The following is a 22,455-nucleotide window of genomic DNA, read 5'->3' as shown; positions in this document are numbered from 1 at the left end:
CAGGGGAGATGATTTGTGCTTCCCAAACCACAAATCCTTTCCCTCCCACTCAACACATTTTCCCTCCTTCTCCTGCAACACCACTCAGTGCACATTTAGCAAACACATTCCCACTATCAAATTTTAATAGGCTTTAATTTTTCCTCTGTCTTTGCATCTCCAAAGAAGGTGACACGAATTTCACTGGCAATTATATTCTTAGTAACCCAGTTAGTCCTGAAATACAGAACATGAACATGGTGTGTTTCTAGATCTCATTTATTTTTCTTGTTTTCTTTTATTTATTTTTTTTTCATTTTAAAAGCTTCTTTTTTTCTCCTCTGGCAATTCTCTGCTGATTATTAGATATAAAAAGATTATATTGATGTATGTAAAAGCATGTTTATTTTATAAACTACATCTGTAATTGTATTTCAAGGTCAATTACTGGCAAAGAAAAGGGCAAAAAGGCACATATGTTAGAAGTATGAAAAAATAATGCTTTAACTATCAGTGAGTTGCTCCTCACCTGCCCTGATTCCAAATGCAAGAACAGGGAATAGAGCTCAATTACAGGCCAATAATTTTGCAAATCTTGAAGTAAAAAAAGACAAAAAAAGACAAAACAAAAAAGGAAAAAATAAGCATGAACATGCATGAAACTTGATGTCTTCAGGAATTCCTAGGGCTTTCACTGTAAATTTCACTGTAAATTACAGTATTCACTGTAAATTGCTTAAAAAATATGGTGGAAATTGATACCGCCCTCTTCAGCATTAAATTATAAAGTTTATTGTAAAGAAGACTTTTCTTCTCCTGGATTGTGCATATGCTCCTGTTGGAAATATATTTAATTTGTCTATTTTGGTATGAATATTTTTCTTTGTTTTGGTATAAGATCTCTTTCCAAGGTGGGAATCAGGTGCAGCCCTTCAGCTTGGTAAAATGAGCATGATGTGAGTGAGCAGTGAGCTGTGACCACAGGTGCTGAGGGCACACAATTCACAGCAAAACTCTGTAAAAGGAAGGAAGATTCACTTGTGGGGTGGAGAATGTGACAAATGACGCTCAATATTAGATTTTAATTAGAAAATGTAGCTTTTGTTACATATTGTGGAATTCTGACTTTAGACTTAAAATAGAGCTAGTGAGCAGTGAAGGGAAAAATGTTTTGGCTTTCTTTTTTAGGTCCTAAAGGTACTCCCTGCACATGGGGGGGGAATTGGAACAAAATGATGTGTGAGTTCCCCCAGCCGTGTGCAGCGAAGGCAAAGAGCTCTTCAGAAAACATTTTGCACAGAGATAAAGCTGCTGAGTCCCCTCTCTGATCAGATCTGGGGTCGATGACTCTCAAACACAAATTTCCTGATGGAGCAGCAGGAGGAGGAAAGCCTCCTGATGGAGGAAAGACTTTCCTGTTCCTGTATCTGTTATGTTTTCTCTAAATTGATTTTCAGGCTTGCAATGACAATGACTCCTATTTTTTGGTTTGTTTGTTTTTGTTTTTTTTTTTTTTTAATCACAGAATTTAAAACAATCTACTTAAGGACACAGACAAACAGTCCCCAAGAGAGGACTGGGAACAGGACATCCATGCCAGATTTTCTTTTATAATGAGCTTTCAAAGCTCATTTCTTAGTGTAAAGCCTCCATATCAAAAAATAAGTTGCCACTTTTTCATTTCTTGTTATGGTAGAAAGAGAACGTTTGGAATATAGAAAAAACTTAATATTGGATTTGCACCAGGGAATGAAGCCAGGGGATGTGGCCAGGAAATACATGCTCTGAAAAATGGGCACATCCAGGATGGCAGTGGCTGAGGGGTAAAATACTGGGGATTTTAAGATTTTTGCAGTATGAATAGCTCCATGAGATACAATGAATCCCTGACAAGTGGTGTGGTTGTTTTTTTTTTCTTAAAGCAGTTCTGAAAACTTTCCAGGATCCTCTTCTAATTCTGTCTATTTTGCAAACAACCACAGGGCAAATTCAGGGCAGCTCTGTTCTGGAGAGATGCATTCTCCAAATGGGGCTGCTAATATTAACATATCCCCAGAGCCAAGTTTGCAAGTCTGAAGATGCCCTTGTGAAGCAATGAGATGCTAAATAAATCAAACTATTATCTCTATAATGTGTCCTGTGTCCAACACTGGGAGAAGCAGGTGCATCCTCTCAAAAAGCTTTCATGAACAGGTCTTTCTCTGCATTTTTAGACACAACTACTTTGCAGTGAACGGATATATTTGGGAATTTTATAAATAAATTACATGATAGAACAGTCATAAATAACTGCTAGAAGCTACCACACAGGCTTCAAGAAACTATTCAGAAAAGGAATTATTATTTCTTTACTTCCAAGCAATAGCAGCATGGTCTCTAAATGCATTTGCACACTTGTTTTTTCTCTTACCAGCTGTTGCCCTTTTGGACCCCAACCAGCATACTGAAGCTTTGCATTGCTGACCTCAGGGGGATACAAATTCTGGGGATCCCTGCAAAAAGAGAAAAATAAGATTTCAGCTTCAGAAATGTCCATGTTTAAGCTGCTGCACAGGTGTGCTTTGGAAATACACCACAAACTTGTAAGATGCCTTTCAGCCAGGTTTCAGCAGATTTTTAACAGTAAGGTAAACACTAGCAAGTGTTGGTAAGGTCAAGCATTTAAGTGACAATTTCTGTTTCTTATTAATAAGAAGCTAAACATATTAGTTCCACTGCTGACTTGCCTAAGCCTTAAGAATTAGTTCAGGGATGGCAAACAATGTAATTGTATTTATCAACTCTGATCATGTCCACAAAGGATAAACAATAATTCTATATTTTAATCCTACTGCCACAAGAAAAATAAAATTTTGTCTTCTGCACCCAAAGACTTTTTTGCCTCATAAATTTCCTTTGAATGTGATGGAAAAGATTAGCAACTGTATAACAACTGATAGATAGACTGACTTCAAATGGAAAAACTCCTATTAACACAAAATATCTACTTTTTTTTTAGAAAATAAAATGCTTTTCTTGTTCTTTCATCCATTACCTTCATTTGGTAGCAGAACACAAGTGACAAACAGCAAATGCAATATAGAAAAAGGAGGCTTTTTTGATAAATGTCAAAGCAGCATAATGTCATTTTCTCCCAGCATAGATAGCATTGCCTTAACTGTATTTATACTCAGCACAAATAATTACATTACATATTCTGAAGTCACATTGCAACAACCCTGTGTATTGTAACATCCTACAAACAAGAACTCTAATAAAGCCTGTATAAAATGGGCCTCATTAGAAGATCTCAAACTGCTTGAAAAAGTGAGGCTATTATCATCACCGGTCCACAGACAGGAATAACAAGGCAATTTGAGGCCAACACCACCAAAAACCAGAGAAAACAGCCAAACCCTGCCTGGCCTTTAAGCAAAAGGCCTTGCACAGGGTTTTGCAGAAAACAGAACATGTTTTCAAAACAGAACAGAACTGCATGCAGTAATTCAGCACAAAGTGAATTCCCTTTGTGAAAAACGCCAATCACTTGGTTTTCAAATTTTAATAGGTTTAAAGAATAAAATGGTTATGAAAATAGCAATTTAATTGGAGTAATAATAATTTGGACAATTTGAATTATGACAATATGAGACAATAGAAACAAAGAGTTACGGATGGTCCGGGTACCTTTCTCTAGGCAGCACAAGCCTGAAAAAGGACCCACATTAACAGAGGATTAACCCTTAAAAACAATAACCTGTTGCATATTCATACATCTCATGATAAATAAATTCCATTCAAACACAGGATTCTGTCTGGTCAGTGTCAGCTTCTTCCTCTGAATCCTAACAGCATCTTCAGGGCTGAGCAAGGCAGGAAGAAGTTCATTTCTCCTGATAAGAGGGCAATAAATTCACTTTCTCTGATAGATTTAGGTGTCCTGTGGCTACTATATCAGTGTGAGTCTTTTCTTTAAAAAAAAAGTATCCTACATGGCATAGTTTCTATTTTAACATTTTGTTATAATCTAAAACTAATCTAATTTAACACACTACTTAAGAGAATTAATTCAGTATAACTTTATAACACAGCACATATCATATTCATTTTAATATTTGCAAAAAGCCAATCATAAAAGACGCATTTTTCACATCTTTATTGCCTTTTTGGGGCCTGGTGCAGCACCCCAGTCACAGTCTCTGGGCTGCTCCTTCGTTTGCACTGGGGCTGTAGGAGCAAGGACAGCACAGCAGCAAGAGGAATGCTCAGAACTGATTTTGTGCAATCTTCCCGTGCTCATTTCCTCTGAGCCGCTCAAAGGCCAGCCAGGATCGGGGCAGACCCAAGGTGGGGACCCTGATGGCCACAGGTTCCTCCTTCCATCACTCCTGCAGGTGGAACCCTCACAGTAAAGCTGGAGGTTTGATGGAGATGGGGTGAACAGAGGGTGTGGAGGGGCAAGAGGGGATGGTGGAGGCACTGACACTTCAAAGTGTGAGTGTGCCATAAGGGACACAGACAGCTTTCATTTCTACATGCAAAATGTCATCCACAGCTGCTGCCTGTAGAGCAAAATTGTGAAATTGTGTCTTTTATTATGTTTTTTACCTAGAAGGTGCCTTTATGAGCAGCCTAAAGCTGTTTTGGTAAGGTATGGATAAGAGAACTCACAGTGCTCATACTGAGAGCAGCCACAAAATTCCCTTTGCTGTAGAAAGATGAACCACACCACTTGTTTTGGATTGTGTGTGTTAGCTGTTTAAATTTCCAGTCAGATATGCCTGTTAGGAATCAATCTCTCTGGTTAGCTGTCTTGATTATCTTAACAGAGGGTAACCTCTGAGGGTAGAAGGAAAAGAGAAAAACAGTGAATCAAATCAAAACCTCATTTGGAAGAAAAAAATAGCACATCCTTATTTGTCAAATGAACTATCTAGTTCTTGGGTTATTTTACCCATGGTGAAAAGAAGAGCAAGAAATTACAAACAGAGGGGGAAATACCATCCCTAAATAAACGGATTATACAAATTGTAAGAATTTAAAGCTGTAATGCTTCAGATAACGCAGGTGGAGCTAAGGGACAGACGTGCCAATTACAGCAAATAATTCAGACCAGAGCACACACAGATCCTGTCAGTTCTGTTTGTTGCATCATCTTTTAGAAGAGGAAACCTCTAATACAGTGAAAAATGCTGCATAAACCAGCTTTGGTAGCTGATAAGGCAGAAGGAAAAGCAAAGACCTGTGCCGCAGACAAAAAGAAAAAATAAAGTCATCTTGTCATTCATGGGTATAGCCAAGGAAAAACAGAGTTGCATCTCCCGAGTCTTTTCTAAGTGGCCTCATATGGTTGGGAAGCTTCTTTTGTAGCAAAATCTTGTGTACATCCATCCTCATGCTGTGACTTATTCCCTCCTATCACAGGCTATGAAAGCAGACCAAGATCCCAACCCCCCACAAATGTGTCTGAGTGAAGCACATATCCATCTTGGTAAATTTTGGCTTGTTTCTCATCTTTTGAGGAGAATCTTCTTCTCTGAAGTAGCCACACTCACTCACCTACCTGCAGCAAAGTTCAGTACCATGTGCAAGGGGGTTGAGGTGATTTTCCTGGCCAAGCCTGATCCCTCAGGCTTCAGAGAAACCACAGGAGTGTGACCGTGTTCACAGGGGTCTTTGGATGAGGGAAGAGATGAGGATTTGACTCCATGTTTCAGAAGGCTTGATTTATTATTTTATGATATATATGACATTAAAACTATACTAAAAGAATATAAGAAAAGGTTCTCAGAAGGCTAGCTGAGAATAGAAAAGAATGAATAACAAAGACAGCTGTCCCAGACTCTCTGTGATTGGCCAATAATTCCAAACATCCACATGAGACCAATCACAGATGCACCTGTTGCATTCCACAGCAGCAGATGATCATTGTTTACATTTTGTCTCTGAGGCCTCACAGCTTCTCAGGAAGAAAAAAATCCTAAGGAGAATATTTTCATAAAAAGATGTCTGCAACACAGGAGTCGCCTGGAGCTGGGCTGCACCAGCAGTAGCCAGGGAAACCTGTGCTGTCAGCAGGCCCAAAGGTGGCACAGAAATGGAGTTCCCTCACTTGAGAACCTCATAGTGAAAGCTCAAATTCCCACACATGTATTTGGGCTCCATCTGGGGCAAGGCCCATGTTGGAATATGCATGGACTCCTGCTCTGGTAGCCCCAGGAAACCCATTCCAAACCCATCATCAAGGACTCACAGATACAAATCCATTATAAAAGACTCACTCAGAGAGAAGCTTTGGGTTGGAAAGGACCTTAAAGATCATCTCGTTCCAAGCCCCCTGACATGGGCAGGGATGCTTCCCACTCTCCTAGGTTTTTTCGAGCCCCATCCAGCCTGACCTTGAACACTTTCAGGTATTCTCTGGGCAAATTGTGTCCTAACTAACTATAAGATAACTTCTGTGGGCTATTTTATTAGCTGGAAAGACAAGGAGGAGGGAGAGTTGTCTGCTCTGGGCAGGACTGGCACAACTCTGTGATGCTCTCTTTGAGAAAGCTCTTAGGGATCCTCAAACTGAAAAACCCTTTTGGAGAGCATTTATCAACCACACTTCCAATTATCCCATGCTACTCTAGGCATTTAACTCTCCTTTGTTAAATTCCTGTAGGGGAATCGGGCCAAATGCACACCTGTGTGCCAGGAGCACTCTTCCATTTTACAGATAAATGGGATCTCATGCCACTCAGCTTCTTCTGGGAAGTATGTTATGCCGATTAAGCTATAGCTCTCCACAGCTACACCCTTCCTTCTCCTCCAAAACAGCCTGCTTAGAATTCTTCTGTACTTTTTTCCCCCAATCAATCAATATTATAGGTCATCTCAGCCTCTCCAAAGAGCCAGTGCTCCTCACAGACCCTCATAATTAGGGCTTGTTTGGATTTGAGCCTGTCCCTTGTGAGCTCATTTGTGCAGGATGCTGGCTTGGAAATGGGCAATTCTGAAGGCAGTCTGTACATCTCTGGCTCCTGGTTTGGATGAAGAAATAGGTTCACTGAATCCTCACAATATTTTCACTATTTCCTCCCAAAAAAGAGCCTTAATCTTAATTTCCGGCCAAAGAACGGGCAAAACCTTATTAAACTGTTGCCATTATTCCTTCCACTTTTAAAATGATTGATCTTATAGCTGAGAAAGAAGGGAATAGTACATTTCAGACCAGACAGAAGATGGAGCAGGTGCTACATAAACTCTTCCACATTAAAATGACATTGTCTGGACCAGAGACTGTTAAATTGCTCCAGACACGAGCATGACCTCAGCACCATGTTCAAAAAACATTTCTGAAGTAATAAATTGAGAAATTTGCTCGTTTAAGTGAAGTATTTTTGCCAAAAAGTCTCCCCTCAAAATTTCCAAACAAGGAAAGTTCCTGAGTGCAAGCAAAGTTCTGACTGCCAAGTCACCTTTGCTTGCAATTGAGCTCAGAACAAGATGTAGAATAAAACAAACTAATCAATCATGTGTTACCTGCATTTGACTTTAAAAATTACTTTGACTAATGAGGAACTTGTCTGAAAGAGTTTGTCCTGGTTTTCACTGAAATTTTTATACCTATGTGTTCCCTCTTCTGGCATTTTCTCCTAAAGAAGGCAAATTTCCCTCAGAGACTTTGTGGCACTGGTTCTCTTTCTGAGCACAAAAATTATGAACTCTTCTATATAAAATTCTTCAAAAGCACCTTAAAAATACCCAGAAATTTTCCACTGTAATTGAGGGAGTGGCTCCCTTTACTTCAAGAAAAATATTTTACAAGGTGAGACTCAAAATGTCTGAACCTGAAAAAAGCAGTCAAATTCTGGGGTATGGTATAAGCTGCTGCTCCAAGGTCTGTTTTCATAACTTAATTTTAATTTCAAATACAGAACAACAGAATTGGTATGGAAATTCTTTGAGTATGCTGTCACTGTGAACAGAAATGCAACAATTTTCAGCACAGGCTGCTCTGATATGTCCATCCTCTAAAGAAATTATATAAACTATGTATATATGTTTTACTGGGGAAAAATTTTAAACCTTCTTACTTCACTATTTCATAATTTTGGAAAACATTAGTTGTGTAATTATTATATTACATGTAATTAGTTTATAAAAGTTGAAGAAATAAAGACAGCTACAAAAACATGTGGGGACAGCAGAAATATCTCCTCTTGTTACATGCCTCAAGCCAGGACTGAATATTTTGGAAGACAACAGTCGTAAGGACATCAGCTCACAGTACTTTAAGCATTTTTTATGGTTAAGTATAAAAAACTATCTACCTAAACTATCTGTTTCAGAACCAGAACTCAATGTCTTCTACCTCTAATAACAAAATCTGACAGCAGCTAAGACAGATTTCTTCTTCCTTAGAAAAAGGGAAAGAAAATAGAGAGTAAAAGATTAAATTCAGAAGGGCAATAAAAAACTGGAAACTTCTTAATATTTGAAAGTTTTTGATGCACGATGAGGAAACAAAAGCAAACTTGAGGAACTTTGCAAAAACAAATAAAAGGATGTAAAACATACAGGTTAAGTAATAAATCTACAAAGAACCATAGATAAGGATATGGAGGAAGAGAGGAAGATTTCTAAGAGGCAGGAATGCAATTCCATGAGTAGCACACACACAATTTTAATGAGTTGTTTTTAATGACTTGACACTATTAAATGACTTGTTTACTTCAAAATTCACCAAGGAGAAGAGAAGACAGGTGCCATTAAGAAAATTTCTCCCCAGGAGATACAGAGCCCTGCTGAGACTCACAGTGAGATAAAATAAAATATCATACAAATGGGAATAAAGACTTGCCAGAACAGATAATCAAGAAATCATACTGTTAGAAGAGGCAACTAAAAGAACCCTCCTGGAATTCTAATAAAAGTGCCTAATTAGATGGGAAAGGCTCTTCCATTCATCTAGGCTCATCCACTATTAAATATATAATTCTCACTCACACACAAACATTTTCTTTACAGCAATGTAAAAAAAAATTCTTTTCAATGAACAAAAGTAGAAGGAGGAGATGAAAGTAATTTGAATTTATTAATTTAAACTGCAGATTCATATCAATTCATTCAGCTGCTCTTAAAAACATCAGTGCTCACCAACCATTTTTTCCAGGATGAACGAATTCCATGGATTTAGTGTATAAAATCTAAAAAGAAGGTAATCTAAAGCATTTGTCTCTAATTTGGCAATTATTTTGGATTCAGGCCAACAATTATGAGCTCAGAGGTCTTTTTTTAATATAGTCTGCCTGTGTCTGTAACCCCCCATCAATGTAATATTTGGTACTGAACCTGCAAAACCCTAAACTTTGCTAATACCACCTTAAAATCATAGAATCATAGAATGGTTTGGATTGGGGGGACTTTAAAAATAATTTATTTCCAGCCCCCCTGCCATGGACAATGACACAAAAACCAATCACTTGTCTGAAAAGGAGCCTCCAACTTCCATTGGTAATGGTATAAAATGGTGGCATGGACCTGCCCTTCTAGCCTAAAAATAAAAAAGATTTAAAAGTGTATGAGAGACTGGTACAGAGCCCTGAGTTGGAGTGATGGAGGCTGCAAAACATTGATCAAAAACTCTGCATTTCCCCGAGTAAGCAAACAGTGGAAATGGACCTTGGGCACTGGTAACATTACTTTTAAAATGATGACATTATCATGTTTCTCATGTGACCCCTCTAAATCACAGAAGACAGAGTGAATTTTTACTGTATTTTTAAATGGAACTTTTATTACTGGAGTAATATTTTGTCTCCTAAAGAGACAATGAGAGGCGATAGCACTCAGGTGACAAATGCAACCACTTAAAAGCAATTTTCTCTTACTCATGTAATTTTCTTTTACTCTGTAGATCTTTCTCGGTCAGCTCTGACCTCAACACTGTGCAAGGCATATGGTAAACCCTGGATTTACCAGGGTTTCATTAGTATTTGTCCACAGCAGAGACATGAAAAATAAAATCTAAATATTTGAAAGCTGTAAAGAAGGCTAGTCAGAATTGCAGCTAGCCAAAGATCAGCTATTCAGAATTTGGGGGGAAAAATGCAGGTTGAAGAGAAACAGCTTGATAAGCGCTGAGATGTTTAAGAATGAACTGGGAAGATCTTTTGGATGAGCCTGGGTTGAGTGGGGTTCTTCTGAGAATCTCTGCCAATCTGCAGGAAAGGATGTTTGTGATGAAACCTGAGCATTTTCCATCCAGCTGACCTTGTCTGACTTTCAAACACTAATAAAAATATGGCACAGTGATGTGATGCCTGCAGAGAGCAATCTGGGATTACTAGTACATAAAATGAGACACAGAAATGATCTCCTATCACCAGAGACAGCAGAAGGGCCTCGTTACCAGGAGACTTCACTGGGTCACACTTTTAATTGGGCAAGAGATTGATTCTTGGGCTTGTGCTCTAAAATTCAACAGCCTGCGCTACTTGGTTTCAAACCAAACCAGAATGACTCAGTATTCTCTGTTTTCTTTTTGAAAACTAAGTCTTTGAGCAAATCTTATTTCTACTCATGTCAGGAGGTCGTGGAGGTTTGTGTGTAGGTTCTCAGGGGTATTGAGACACTGTCACACAGTTTTTTAAAGTTTTTCTAAGAATTCTGATGTTTACATTCTTGTAACGAACTTTCTCACACACTTTATGTAAATAACTTATCGTTTTGCATTCTTTTATGGAAGATGAGAAATTTAATGGTTGGTTTATCCAGTGTCATTAGAGAGGTGGCATTGTCACCCTCCAATCCACAGACACTTTTGGAAATCTATAAATGTGAGAGTCAGAAACTAAAAGCTCTCTTTTTTGTCTTAGAAAATCCAGTGTCCGTGTCTTTCTGTTCTGTGTCCTAGAGTGACAAGACACCTTTCTAAACAGCCTCTCCCCACACAGACTCTGTCATCATCAGTCAAAATTTACAAGGCATACATTTATTTGTGCCATTATTTCAGTTTTTTATCATCAGTGACGTGATCACTTTTACACACCACCCCATCACAATTGGACTGGTTTTTGGGTAGCAAAGTACTTTCCTTATTCAATGGACAAAAGCACCACTCTAGCTCTGCACTTCTGCCCCAAAGTGGAGACACCTGAAGTAGCTACACAAGAGAGAATATTTGCATTTTAGAGGGAGTTTAACATATATTACATATATTACATATATTACATATATTACATATATTACATATATTACATATATTACATATATTACATATAACATCTGCCCTCAGGTATCTGCAGATGGAAGGTCCCTTCATTTCTCTTATCACCTTCTCATGTGTGACACGGGAAAGCAACTTTTCCTATTCCAGTCTTATCTCCTCAAATTTCTAGTGGAGCATTCAGTAAATGTCAGGGTAAAGGCTGAAGAGGCATCAGGGCTGGAGTGACACAGTCTGGGCTATCAGCCAGGTATTTTACACCTTTGCCACAAAGAGATTTTCTCAGTGGTCACTGTGCCAAGGAAAATTCTGTCTGTAGCATCCATTTCCCACCCAGAGGTCCTCTCTTGCTTTCCAAAATATCCCCATATACTTGTTCCCCATATGTTTTGAGCTCCACAGGGGTTCAGGATGCCCATTTTGAGATAACAGGGCATTTTTTTAGACTATTAAATTTGGTGAGTGATTACCTGAGGAGGGGTCAGGACACAAAGAACAGGGAGCCCCAGGACATGGTGGAGTGCACAAGAGCTGTGGCATGGATGGCTACATAATTCTCAGAGGTGGGGCAGTGTCCAGTCCTCAGTGGCTGGCACAGCTCCCTATATAGCCCTCACCATGTGATCTGAGCTCAGGACCCATTAAACCCCACAACAGTGAGAAAATTCCCATAATCTTGCAGGTTTGGGTCCTCAAAACTGACTTTTTTCACATGGCCACAAAACAAATCAAGTCTGATTTTTGTAGGATAACATTATTCGTCCTGTGTAATCAAACAGCACAGTGTTTAATGGGCTGTAAATTTATCACCCAACCACAGCAAGGAAAAACCCAGGCTCACTCTTCAGGGTGGCTCTGCAATCCCACAGCAGCGGAGCAAAACCAGCTCCCTGGGGAAACCTGTGTTTCTTGTTTGTATCCTCATGGAAACTCCATCCAGCACCTAGAACATCAGGGCAAAAGTGCAAACAAAAATTCCTGATTCCCACTGTGAAAATCCACCTGCACTTTTATTCCTGGGAAGGTGATTCATGGAAGCAGCAGCTGTACAGGCTGTGGTTAGTCAGTGCTGTGCACCATCATTTTATAAATTCCCTTTCATCCACCTTTGTTTCCTTTTTCTGTCAAAACTCTGCACTAACTCAACATTACTGAGCATGAAAGAGGAGGAATACCCATGGCAAGGAGTTGATTTTTGGTGCTGATTTTTGGTGCTGGAGCCCCCCAGCAGTGGCTGTGCTTTGGGCTGACCACTTCATCCCAAGGCATGAAAACATTTCCATCTGCAGACATGTTTCTCACTAGTAAAGAACATTTTATTCACTATTTAGACTTTAATAGGAGCCCTGCCTCCATTTAAGAGGGTGCTGTCTCAGAAAATCACAATGGGAGAGTTTGCTTCAAACCTTTTTTTCCTTTTATTTTTTCTTTTTTGATGAGCCATAAGGTCTTGACCTTTTCTGTAACATAAGGAGGTTGGTTGCTGGGCTTTTCTCTGCTAAAGTGCTAAGTGTCTAACTATTAATTACCCATGTTTTTTGGCTTTTTTTTTTTTTTTTTAGTCATTACTCTAATTCTTAATATCAAATCCTCCCCTCAGGGGACCATTCCTTATTATTATCACTATACATGGTTTCTAAGGTGTCCACCCACATCACAACTGATTCTGGAAGAAAGAAGTGTGTGGTAGGAATTGCTTTGCCTGCACAAGAAAGGAATATTTCACATTAATAAAAAAAAAAAAAATAAAATAAAGCTGTGCAGTGACCTGCATGGGTGAGCAAGCAGCAAATCCCCTGGGGGAGTGATGTGGTGTTGAGCTGCTGAAGTGGATTTCCTCCCACCAGCACAGCCAAGAGTCCTTCCTGAGCTGCCTCCCAGGCTGAGCTGCTTTCAACCTGCCGCAGCTTGGAGCTGAGTGATGCTCAAATAGCAGCTTTGCCTAATGAAATGCTGGCTCTTTCTTTGAAAAGAGGCCCAAAATGTGCTCACAGGCAGAAAGCTTGTGTGTGATTTAACCACTATTCCAGTGATTTACAGAGTGTTTAATTCAGGAGATTATAAAAAGCAAGAAGCCAAACAGCTCCATCAGGGCTTGAGCCAAGTGCCAGCAAACTCAGATGAAAAATTCCTGTCCACATCAGAGGATGTAAGGTCAAGCTCCACCATCAAGCTACCAAATGTAACCATTCCAAGTTTTCTGTTGTCAAAATGCAACTGAAAAAGCATCTGACATCATGAGGATCTTCTTATTTTTAGTCTGACATAAAAGCCACCACACTGTGCAGAAGTGCCCTAATTACTGCATAAATTATCTCAAAATGTGATAAAATCTATAGAATGATAATTGCTAGAGAGGGAGGAGAGAAGAGTAGAAACAGCAGGTTCTCCATGAACTACAGAACATAATTTTTTACTTATTTAACAAATTTCACATTTTCATTTGGTTTTACATACCTTTTCATAAAGATTTTATTTCAACCTCTAAAGATCATTCTTGGGGGAAAATATTCCTCTGCTCTAAGTAAAATTTAATTAGCTGAAAACTGGTTTTATTAAATACTGTACTTTTTTCTCTTAAAATAAAATATGGGCAACTAGTACAAGTTTATAAATGTTGGAGTGAAATTGTGCAGCAATCTGTACAACAATTATCATATTTTGCATCCTTTGGGTAGGTACAATTTCTCTTCTTGTTTTGCAGATGGGGACACTGAGGCACAAGATATTTTAGTGCTACAGAGATGATGTGTAACAGGCCAGATGGAAATAAAATAGAACAGACTTGATCAAATGGGCAGGTTTCTGAAGTAAATTCAGTTCCCTGAAGTTATTTTATCTATGATTTTAAATAATGAATCACAATTTCTTTTTACTGTGAACAGGGAAATGGGAGCACATGCAAGGGGAAACTTCTTGTCTTTTGAAATATACAATAGGATACGTAAAAAACTGATTAAGCTTCCTCTAATTAAATTTAAAGTCCATTTCTTTCCTGCCAGTGGCTTGTGAAAAAAAAATTATAAAAAAAGGAGGTAGGAAGAACAGTGGGAGCTCTGCACAGAGATCTATAGACGGCACTTTGAAAATTTACTCACAGTGAAGCACTGGCTCAGTTCCTCTCCCTGTTATCACTTCTGTGGATCTCCAGCACGTTTTGTGCACTCACTCCACTCCTGGGACTTCTCTTGAAGTTGCTGGGGCTCAGCATGGGGCACTCGTGCAGGATTTTCCAGACCTGTGAAACTCCTGGCAGTGCAGGCAGGGGAGCTGAGCTCAGCTCCTGTTTGTGCTTTCCATGTTCCTCTGAGCCCAACACATAAATCCAGTAAGAAATTTGGATTCTGCTTAGGAGTAACTCAATTCCCTCTTTCTCAAATGCAAAATCAGTGAGGAGTGGGAAAAACTGCTGATTTTCTCCCTGATCCTGGTAAGAACATTTGGAAGCTCCCACTGACAAGTCCCAGCTGGATGTGCTAAGAGCTCCTACAAGGGGGTCAGCACCAATCCCTGACTCTTGGCTGTGTGCAGAGGGAAATGGTTCATGCAGATCTGGGTGGGTGCTGGCAGGTCTGAAAAAAACCGTGTTTTATGCTGGGCTTTATTTGGTGGAATGCAAAAACAACTGTAAAAATGTGTAACATTTCTGCTGGCCACAGCAAGAGATTAAATACAGAAGTACCCCTTGGATATCCTATCCAAAATTAGCTCTTGCTTAGGACCTACAGAGCCAGATCACACCAGTGGTCCAGCAGCATGCACTGGTGGGGAAACACCTTAACACTGGTGAGGGAAATCCTGCAGCTGGGTTAGGTAAACACCCTGCTCAGTCCCACCTTGACCATAAAAACTCTGAAGTAACTAAGTTTTTTTCCTCTTATTTCAGGGAAGGATGTGATTGACTAAGATAATTCATATTGGAGTAAATTTTCACAAGGCACAATTTTCAGTGCCTAGCTTTCCTAAGTAAGTTGTTGCCTGTATGGCTATATTTTTATTTTTCCAAAATTAGGAAAAAAATTATTAATTAAATAAAAAATAATATTAGCAAATGACTAATATGAAAAAATTAATATTATTAAATTTAATCAATAAAATAACTTTTATTAATAAAATATAAATAACTTTAATTTATGAAAGATAAAGAACTTTAATCCATGAAATTAATACTAATATTAAAATAATAATAGTAAATAACTGTATATGGTGCTGGAGTGCCACATTTCCCCAGCACCTTGCAGGAGACCTCCCTGTTCCACATCTGGACTTGCATCTGGATTTCAGTACCTATAAATTACAAAGTTGTTGGCAACTGCAGTGCTGCGAGTGCAGCTGTGGGGCTACGAGAAGAGCCTTGCTGTGGGATCTCAGCACCTCAGGACGGAGGTGCAGAGTGGCCGAGACCACCCTTGGGGGGCTCGGGAGTCCTGGAATGTTGCCAGAAGTGTCTGGTGGCTGGACTTTGATCCTGCACGGGAGACGACACCTGTATGAGGACTGGGAGGAATTCACTGGGTGAATGGTGAAGGGATAGGTTAATTAGAGTGTGAGACAGGGTTTAGGATTTCGGTACAGGGGGTCTAAAGAAGTAAGATGGAGGAATTGGGGTGTGTCCTGTTCTTCTTCTTCTTCTTCTTCTTCTTCTTGGCCTCCATCTTCTGTGGTGATGTTGGCACTTTGGGATTGGTTATTACTAGAAGTTAGTTGGTTAATAAGGGTAAAAGGTATTGGGGAAAAATAATAAATATTGTGTACGTAACTTCGAGTATAAAGATAAGTGACTGCCCCGGGGGCTCTCAGTGTGCTCATGGCTGGCTGCTGTGCAGACCTCTGTTGGGCCGAAAGAAAATCTTTTAGATAAACAATTAATAAACACCGAGACCGAGAAAAGATCTGAAGTCTCTTCTCGTCCTTTGAAGCGCCGGGCTCTTCAAGGCCATCCCTGGGCCTTTCCAGGCCACCTAAACAGCCGAGAAACCGACACCTTGCGCAAACATTTATAATGGAGACAGCTGGAAGAAGCTCTCCGGAGCTGCATGTGACAAGCGGCAGAGGGGAGCAGGTGGGGCAGGACGGAGATGCTCATCCCAGGAACACAGGGATGGTTCCACTAGGTGGCACCCGGAGCCAGCAGCGCGATTTTGGGACAGCGGCAGGAGCAGAGCCGGGGACAGGAGGAAAGAGGGATTGAACACAAACCCTGCTCACATCGCCCAGGGAAACGGGAACCGCGGCTCTGAGCCCCCGTGCAAACCTCGAGCCACTGAAAGCAGAAGGCAAATGAGCCAGAGTAAAAAATGTTTTTGTGATTTGTGACAACTGGCAACGGAAATAGCAAATGTTTGTACCTGCTGTGTTGAAAATAGACACAAAGGAAGGTTTTGAAAGTTTCTGACCAAATAGCAAAATTGCCACAGACATATTTTATGAAAAATCCTTTTGCCAGGATCTTTTCTCCTGAGAAGCTGAGAAGCTTTAGCTTCCCCATGTTTTGCTACTTTGGAATGTGATTTGGAGAATTGTTTACCCAGCATGTGAAATTGTTTGTACTTGGTGACCAGTGACAGCCACCTGTGTCGAGGCTGTGAGCAGCCACAGGATTTTACCTTTCCTTTCCTTTCCTTTCCTTTCCTTTCCTTTCCTTTCCTTTCCTTTCCCTTTCCCTTTCCCTTTCCCTTTCCCTTTCCCTTTCCCTTTCCCTTTCCCTTTCCCTTTCCCTTTCCCTTTCCCTTTCCCTTTCCTTCTGATGAAATCCTTTCTTCTATTCTTTTAGTATAGTTCTAATATATAATTGTCTTTTAATATAATATGTATCATAAAATAATAAATCAGCCTTCTGAAACATGGAGTCAAGATTCTCATCTCTTCCCTCATCCTGCAAACACCACCACAGCAAATAAAGCATCGAAATAAAAGAAGTATACAGAAGTGAAAGAGATGAGGTAGCAAGATGACTGGTGCTTAAAATAAAAGATAGGAAGCTGTGGTAAAGCTAAGAGATATTGCAACAAAACAACTAAATACTTCTGTATAATATAAAGCTTGATGCACTTGACAAAATCATGCAGCAGACACCAGTGTAAGGCCTCCCTCCAGATGATCGCAAGGACAGGAAGCCAAAGACTACCTGGAAAGATCATTAAATTGCTGATCCCAGCTTATTGATATTTGCTGATTTGGACTAACCAAGCACATTGGAAAATGCTTTGTAAGTTTATAAACAGTATATATACTTTGCCCAACATGTAAGTCATGTGTGCCGTGAGTGGGGCGGTGACTCCCAGGCCACCCAGCACTGCTTGTTTGCTTTCTTTACAATAGCAGATATAGTAATAAAATTCTAAAGTTAGAAATAAAGAAATAAAATAGAAACATAGAAATAAAATTCTAAAACAGTATATATACTTTGCCAAACTTGTAAATTGCTTGTGCCGTAAGTGGAGCGGTGACTCCCCGGCCACCCAGCACTGCTTGCTTTCTTTACAATAAAAGATATAGAAATAAAATTCAGATTGACTATTGAAAACTTTATATCAAAAGCAGTGGTGGGTTTTACCCCAAATTTACCAAGAGGCTGTGAGAAAGCTGAAAGAACAGAAGAGAGGTACTAAAGCCGTGTGATCTCTTTCTGCTACCTCGGGCTTGTTTTAATTTTTAAATCAGATCCTTTGAGTCTGTGTCAGTGGCATCTGTTAGTTGTCCTATACAGAGCCAGTGTGAGGAGTTTACTTTGGCAACAGCACTTGTGGAAAAATGCTGCAGTGCTGTGTAAAATACCATTTGGGAACATAGGTACTGAGGACATTCCCAAATTGGTTTGTCAAACTTATTGAGAGCTCAAAATGAAATCTGGAAAACATTGGTATGAGCTCCTTTTGACTTCAGGCACAGCCTGAATCTGGAGAGCATGCAGAACGTGGCAAAAATAATTAGAAAATTCCCTTTAAAAACCAATTTATGCTGGCAGATTAATGGCATGTTATTTAAAAAGTGATGCCAGAGATTAGGTTAATTGGCTTCCTTATTAGTTAGCCTCAGCAGGGAAGTAGCAAGGGCATGAGTGGGTGCAAATTCTAAATTGCCTGGCCTTCCACATCATAGCTGAGGATGGGGAACAGGACAGAGAGAGGCAGCACAGGGAAAGGCACACTGTCACAGCCAGTTTCCAGGAGGGACACTGTGCAGGGGCCATGGGCACACACCAACAGGGTGGAAAGCTGTGCCTGCTTGCAGAGGAGGAAAAACTGAAAACAGTTTGTAAAAATGGCAAAGGGGTCATTGCTCAGTGCAGAATTTTGTGATTCCTGCTATTGGCAGGTGGAGGACAAGGATTGCTGCTTGTGGATGGCAAATTCATCATCGCCAAAGAAGCTGGAATGTCAGACTGAACTGAACCTTGTGCTGTGCCCTGCCCTCAGCAACCTTCATCCACAGATATCCATCAGAGCAATAGTCCTGTGTTAAATGTTAACTAGGCGATGAAGGGGTTTCTATCCCTTCATCCAACAGAGGCTCTACTGTCAGCTGATGTATTTCACCACCTGTTACATCACATTCAGTGTTCGCCTCCTAGACCTGAAGTCACTAAGTTCTCTTTCCCTTATTTCAGTGAAGGATGTGAATGACTAAGAAAATTCATATTGGACCCTCCTTGTTCATGCACCACCCTAAAATATACAGAGAGCTCTGCAGTAAGGATAAATTCCCATGTTCCATGGAAATGGCAGTGTGCTGCCCTGTCCACCACTCACGTGCACCATCATCACCTGGAAGGTCAATGAAACATCCACTGCACAATGTAGTTTGCAATGCCTAAAGCTCAAACTCTGCAAACCACACCTTTACCAACAGGAGACTCAGTGATCCTTCCAGCCCTTCTTCATCTCGTGGCCTCCTGGTCCACCACCACCACCACATCATGCTGTGGGGACACCAATGCCTGACACACCTGTGTGCTTTCTGGTGTGCTCTCACTTTCCAGATTTGCCCTTTATGCTGGAAACTTCTCCTCTGACGTATCCAACCCTTCAGTTCCCTGCACTACTGCCCATCCAAACACAGAGAACAAGGGGAGCCCCAGGTGGGTGCACAGCAGAGTTGGAGCTGGGGGGAACAGGACAAAGAAAGATCATGCAGCCGCAGAAAACTTCTTGGACAGCCGTATTGCTATTTTTTTAGCATCTCTAATACATGTTATGCATGATACTTCTATTTTTTCCACCTTTGTTTTGTCTGGAATAGAACTGCGCTGTCAGTCAAGCCTTTCTTGCTCTTAGCCAGGTTTGCTGCAGACACAAAGCTTATGTGCTCCTGCTGTGGCTTCATCCTGTTGCTGAACACTTTCAGCCCACAAGCTACTGCTCAGATATATTGCCAGAGAGATGGAGTTTTCAAAAACTAAGCATATTGAGGAAATTCCCAGAAAAAAGCCAGCTCAACCAACCAACCAACCAACCAACCAACCAACCAACCAACCCACCAAGCAACCAATACAAAACAAAACAAAACAAACTGAAACAAACCAAAACAAAAACAAACAAAAAAATCACACACATACACACACAAACGTACCCCCTCCCCCCCAAAAAAAAGAAAGAAAGCAAAAAACAAAGAGCAGATTGTGGAAGGGAAGGGAAGAGGCTGAAGAAGTCTGGAGTGTGTCACATGGACACCACAGCTTTAACAGGGTTGATGGTGAGAAATCTCCTAATTTTCATGTTCCAGCCATACATGGAAACAAACTGTAACTAATCAAAGCTAAAGAATCACAGAATGATTGAATGGTTTGGGTTGGAAGGGACCTTAAAATCATTCAGTTTCAAACCCCCTGTCCTGGGCATGGACACTTTCCACCAGACCAGGTGGCTCAAAGCCTCACCCAACCCTTCTTTGAACACTCCCATGGATGGAGCAGCCACCACTCCTCTGGGCCAGGCTGCACAACATTCAGAGGAAGGAAATTATTCCCAATATTCAGTCTAAACCTGCCCTTTTTCAGTGTGAACCTTGTCCCAACACTCCATGCCCTTGTTTTAAGTCCCTCTCCAGCCCACTCAAGGCCCCTGCAGGCACTGAGAGGCTGCAGCGAGGTCTCCCCAGAGCCTTCTCCTCTCCAGTGCTCTGGTGAGTGGCCAACCATGGCTCTCAGCCAGACACCACCACATCTATATTCCAGACAAAACCCCTGAAATCTGCAATATGAAATTCATGTAGTCTGACTCTCTGGGGAAGCTCAGTACTTCTGTTTCCAGACCTCCTCATCTTTTGCACACAGCTCAGTGGAGGCTGCAGCTGAAAGCCAGGCCATTGCAGAGGGCTGTCACAGGCAGCCATTTGTCACCATGCACATTGTTTTGCAGGATTCTTAATGGCTGAGTTTTTAAATGAAGACATTGAAAAATTGCTTACCCATGAGGTATTTTGCTGAGGACATAATATGCTGTATATGAATGCTGATACACCTGCAAAACAAAATTAAGAAAAAGACAAAACAACACAAAAAAGAGATTAGTAACTGCCACCTGTGTTAACAGAGCTCTTTTTTTGCAAAAACAGTCTAACATTTGTGGCTGAGAAGCTCTCCTAACCACTTCAAAATGTGTAGTAGAAAAGAACAATGTATGAATGCACTTGGAGCTGTTGTGTTTCCCACCCTGCACTTTGTGATGGAGTTTGGCAGAGCTTACACACCCAGATGCTCGTTGTCATGGCCACCAGGTCTTTGATTAAACTGGGGGCACACAGCATCTGCAAGGGCTAAATTTAGAACAGACATTAATGAGGACACCTTGGTCAGCTGGAGACATTCTCCATCATTATAACCAGACACAAGGCACGGGGGTTTTGTTGCTTTTTTCCACATAAATAAAGCAGGGAGTGGTGCTGGTGATATCAGACAGGGTTGTCAGGCCCCTGTCAGTCAGGAAATAAAACTCTATTCAGTCAAGGCATGTTTGTATGACCTGCTAAGTTGCATCTTCATATCAGTCTGTGCTCTGTGGACCTTGGGGAGGAGCTGGGCAGCTGGCACAGCAGCTCATCTCACAGGGGACAGTTTATTACTTGTTTTCTAAATAGTAAATAATAACAGCAGAGTCAATGCCAGTGATTGAAGAGGTGGTGATTTTCCACTGGTGACAGCAGTCCTTTACAGTGATCAGGAGTCAGAACATCAGTGTGAAAGGTTTAAATATGAATGATTTTATACAAATTTATACAGGGCATCACTTTTTGAAATTCTGTCCTGTTACTATATGCAACTAAATAAATAAATCTCCTAGCAATTATTTCATTTGGCTTCTACTGAAATCTTTTAACTACTTTTGCTGTCTAGCAGCTCTCAGAAAGCATCCTGTCCCAGAAAACAAAGAAGAATTTTCTTGAATACTTGCTTCACCAAGCAAGTTTGATGAAAGTTATTTTTTCTTAGGCTACTCTGGTTTTGCACAAGGATATATATATATATGTATATGTATATGTATATGTATATGTATATGTATATGTATATGTATATGTATATATTTAATGCTTATACCAAAAACCATGAGATGTCCTGATGTCCTGGATGGTGCTGGGAGCCCCAGCAGGGGCCATGCCAAGCACATCATCAGTATTACAAGCAAATATCGCTCACTCCCTGCCCCTCTGGAGGGCAAACCTGCAGGGTTTGTCCACAACAGCCCTGCAGCTTCTGGGCTCTCAGGGAAGAGGCAGATAAACATGAGGCACATCAATAAACACAAGGCACAGCACCCTGCAAATATCAAATCAAACTTCTCTCTTTGAAACCAAGCACTGAATCCTCACACTACTGCATGAGCTCCCTGAAAAACAGGCACAGAGGTGACAGCACTGGATTTCTACCTATGAAATGCAGAAACTGATGCTGATTGATGTGATTTCCTTCCTGCCTGTGCAATTTCTCCCTGCATTACAAGGACATCATGAGGGCACATCCCCAAATCCTATCTCCTTTCTGGCATTCAGATCCATAAGGACTCTTCACACAAGGTGATTCTCTGGTGTGTTGGTATCAGGGAAGGTCTTGGAATTCAAGTGAATTCCCCACAAGCCAGCATTTATTTTAGTACAAGTGTCATTTTTAGATCCTGTGTCAGATTATGTCAAATAAATTTCCATTTTCTCATCCTCACCCAATCATACCAAAGAGCTCTTGAATCTTCTGATGTTGATACCTGAGACCTGCCTGATGCATGCAGCCTTAGAGTTTATTCCAGCTTTGATGAAGTCCTAAAACTCATACAATTCCTTAAAGAGAAAGC

The 22,455-nt window shown here is 40.5% G+C and overlaps 1 protein-coding gene across 3 annotated transcripts in view; it reads right to left on the bottom strand.

The window, feature by feature from the left end:
• Positions 1 to 22,455, bottom strand: part of DPP6 (dipeptidyl peptidase like 6) — a 517,007-nt gene that overhangs the window by 101,425 nt on the left and 393,127 nt on the right. For all 3 annotated transcript variants that reach the window (XM_058820947.1, XM_058820930.1, XM_058820938.1), the window contains exons 6-7: positions 20,582 to 20,634; positions 2,390 to 2,471 (exon numbers count right to left, since the gene is read on the bottom strand). In XM_058820947.1, the coding sequence (XP_058676930.1) occupies positions 2,390 to 2,471; positions 20,582 to 20,634 (135 nt within the window). The remainder of the gene's footprint in view (positions 1 to 2,389; positions 2,472 to 20,581; positions 20,635 to 22,455) is intronic.

This window comes from Ammospiza caudacuta, chromosome 1 (assembly GCF_027887145.1).
Source record: "Ammospiza caudacuta isolate bAmmCau1 chromosome 1, bAmmCau1.pri, whole genome shotgun sequence".
Taxonomy (NCBI): domain Eukaryota; kingdom Metazoa; phylum Chordata; class Aves; order Passeriformes; family Passerellidae; genus Ammospiza; species Ammospiza caudacuta.
This window is presented reverse-complemented; position numbering and strand designations above follow the sequence as displayed.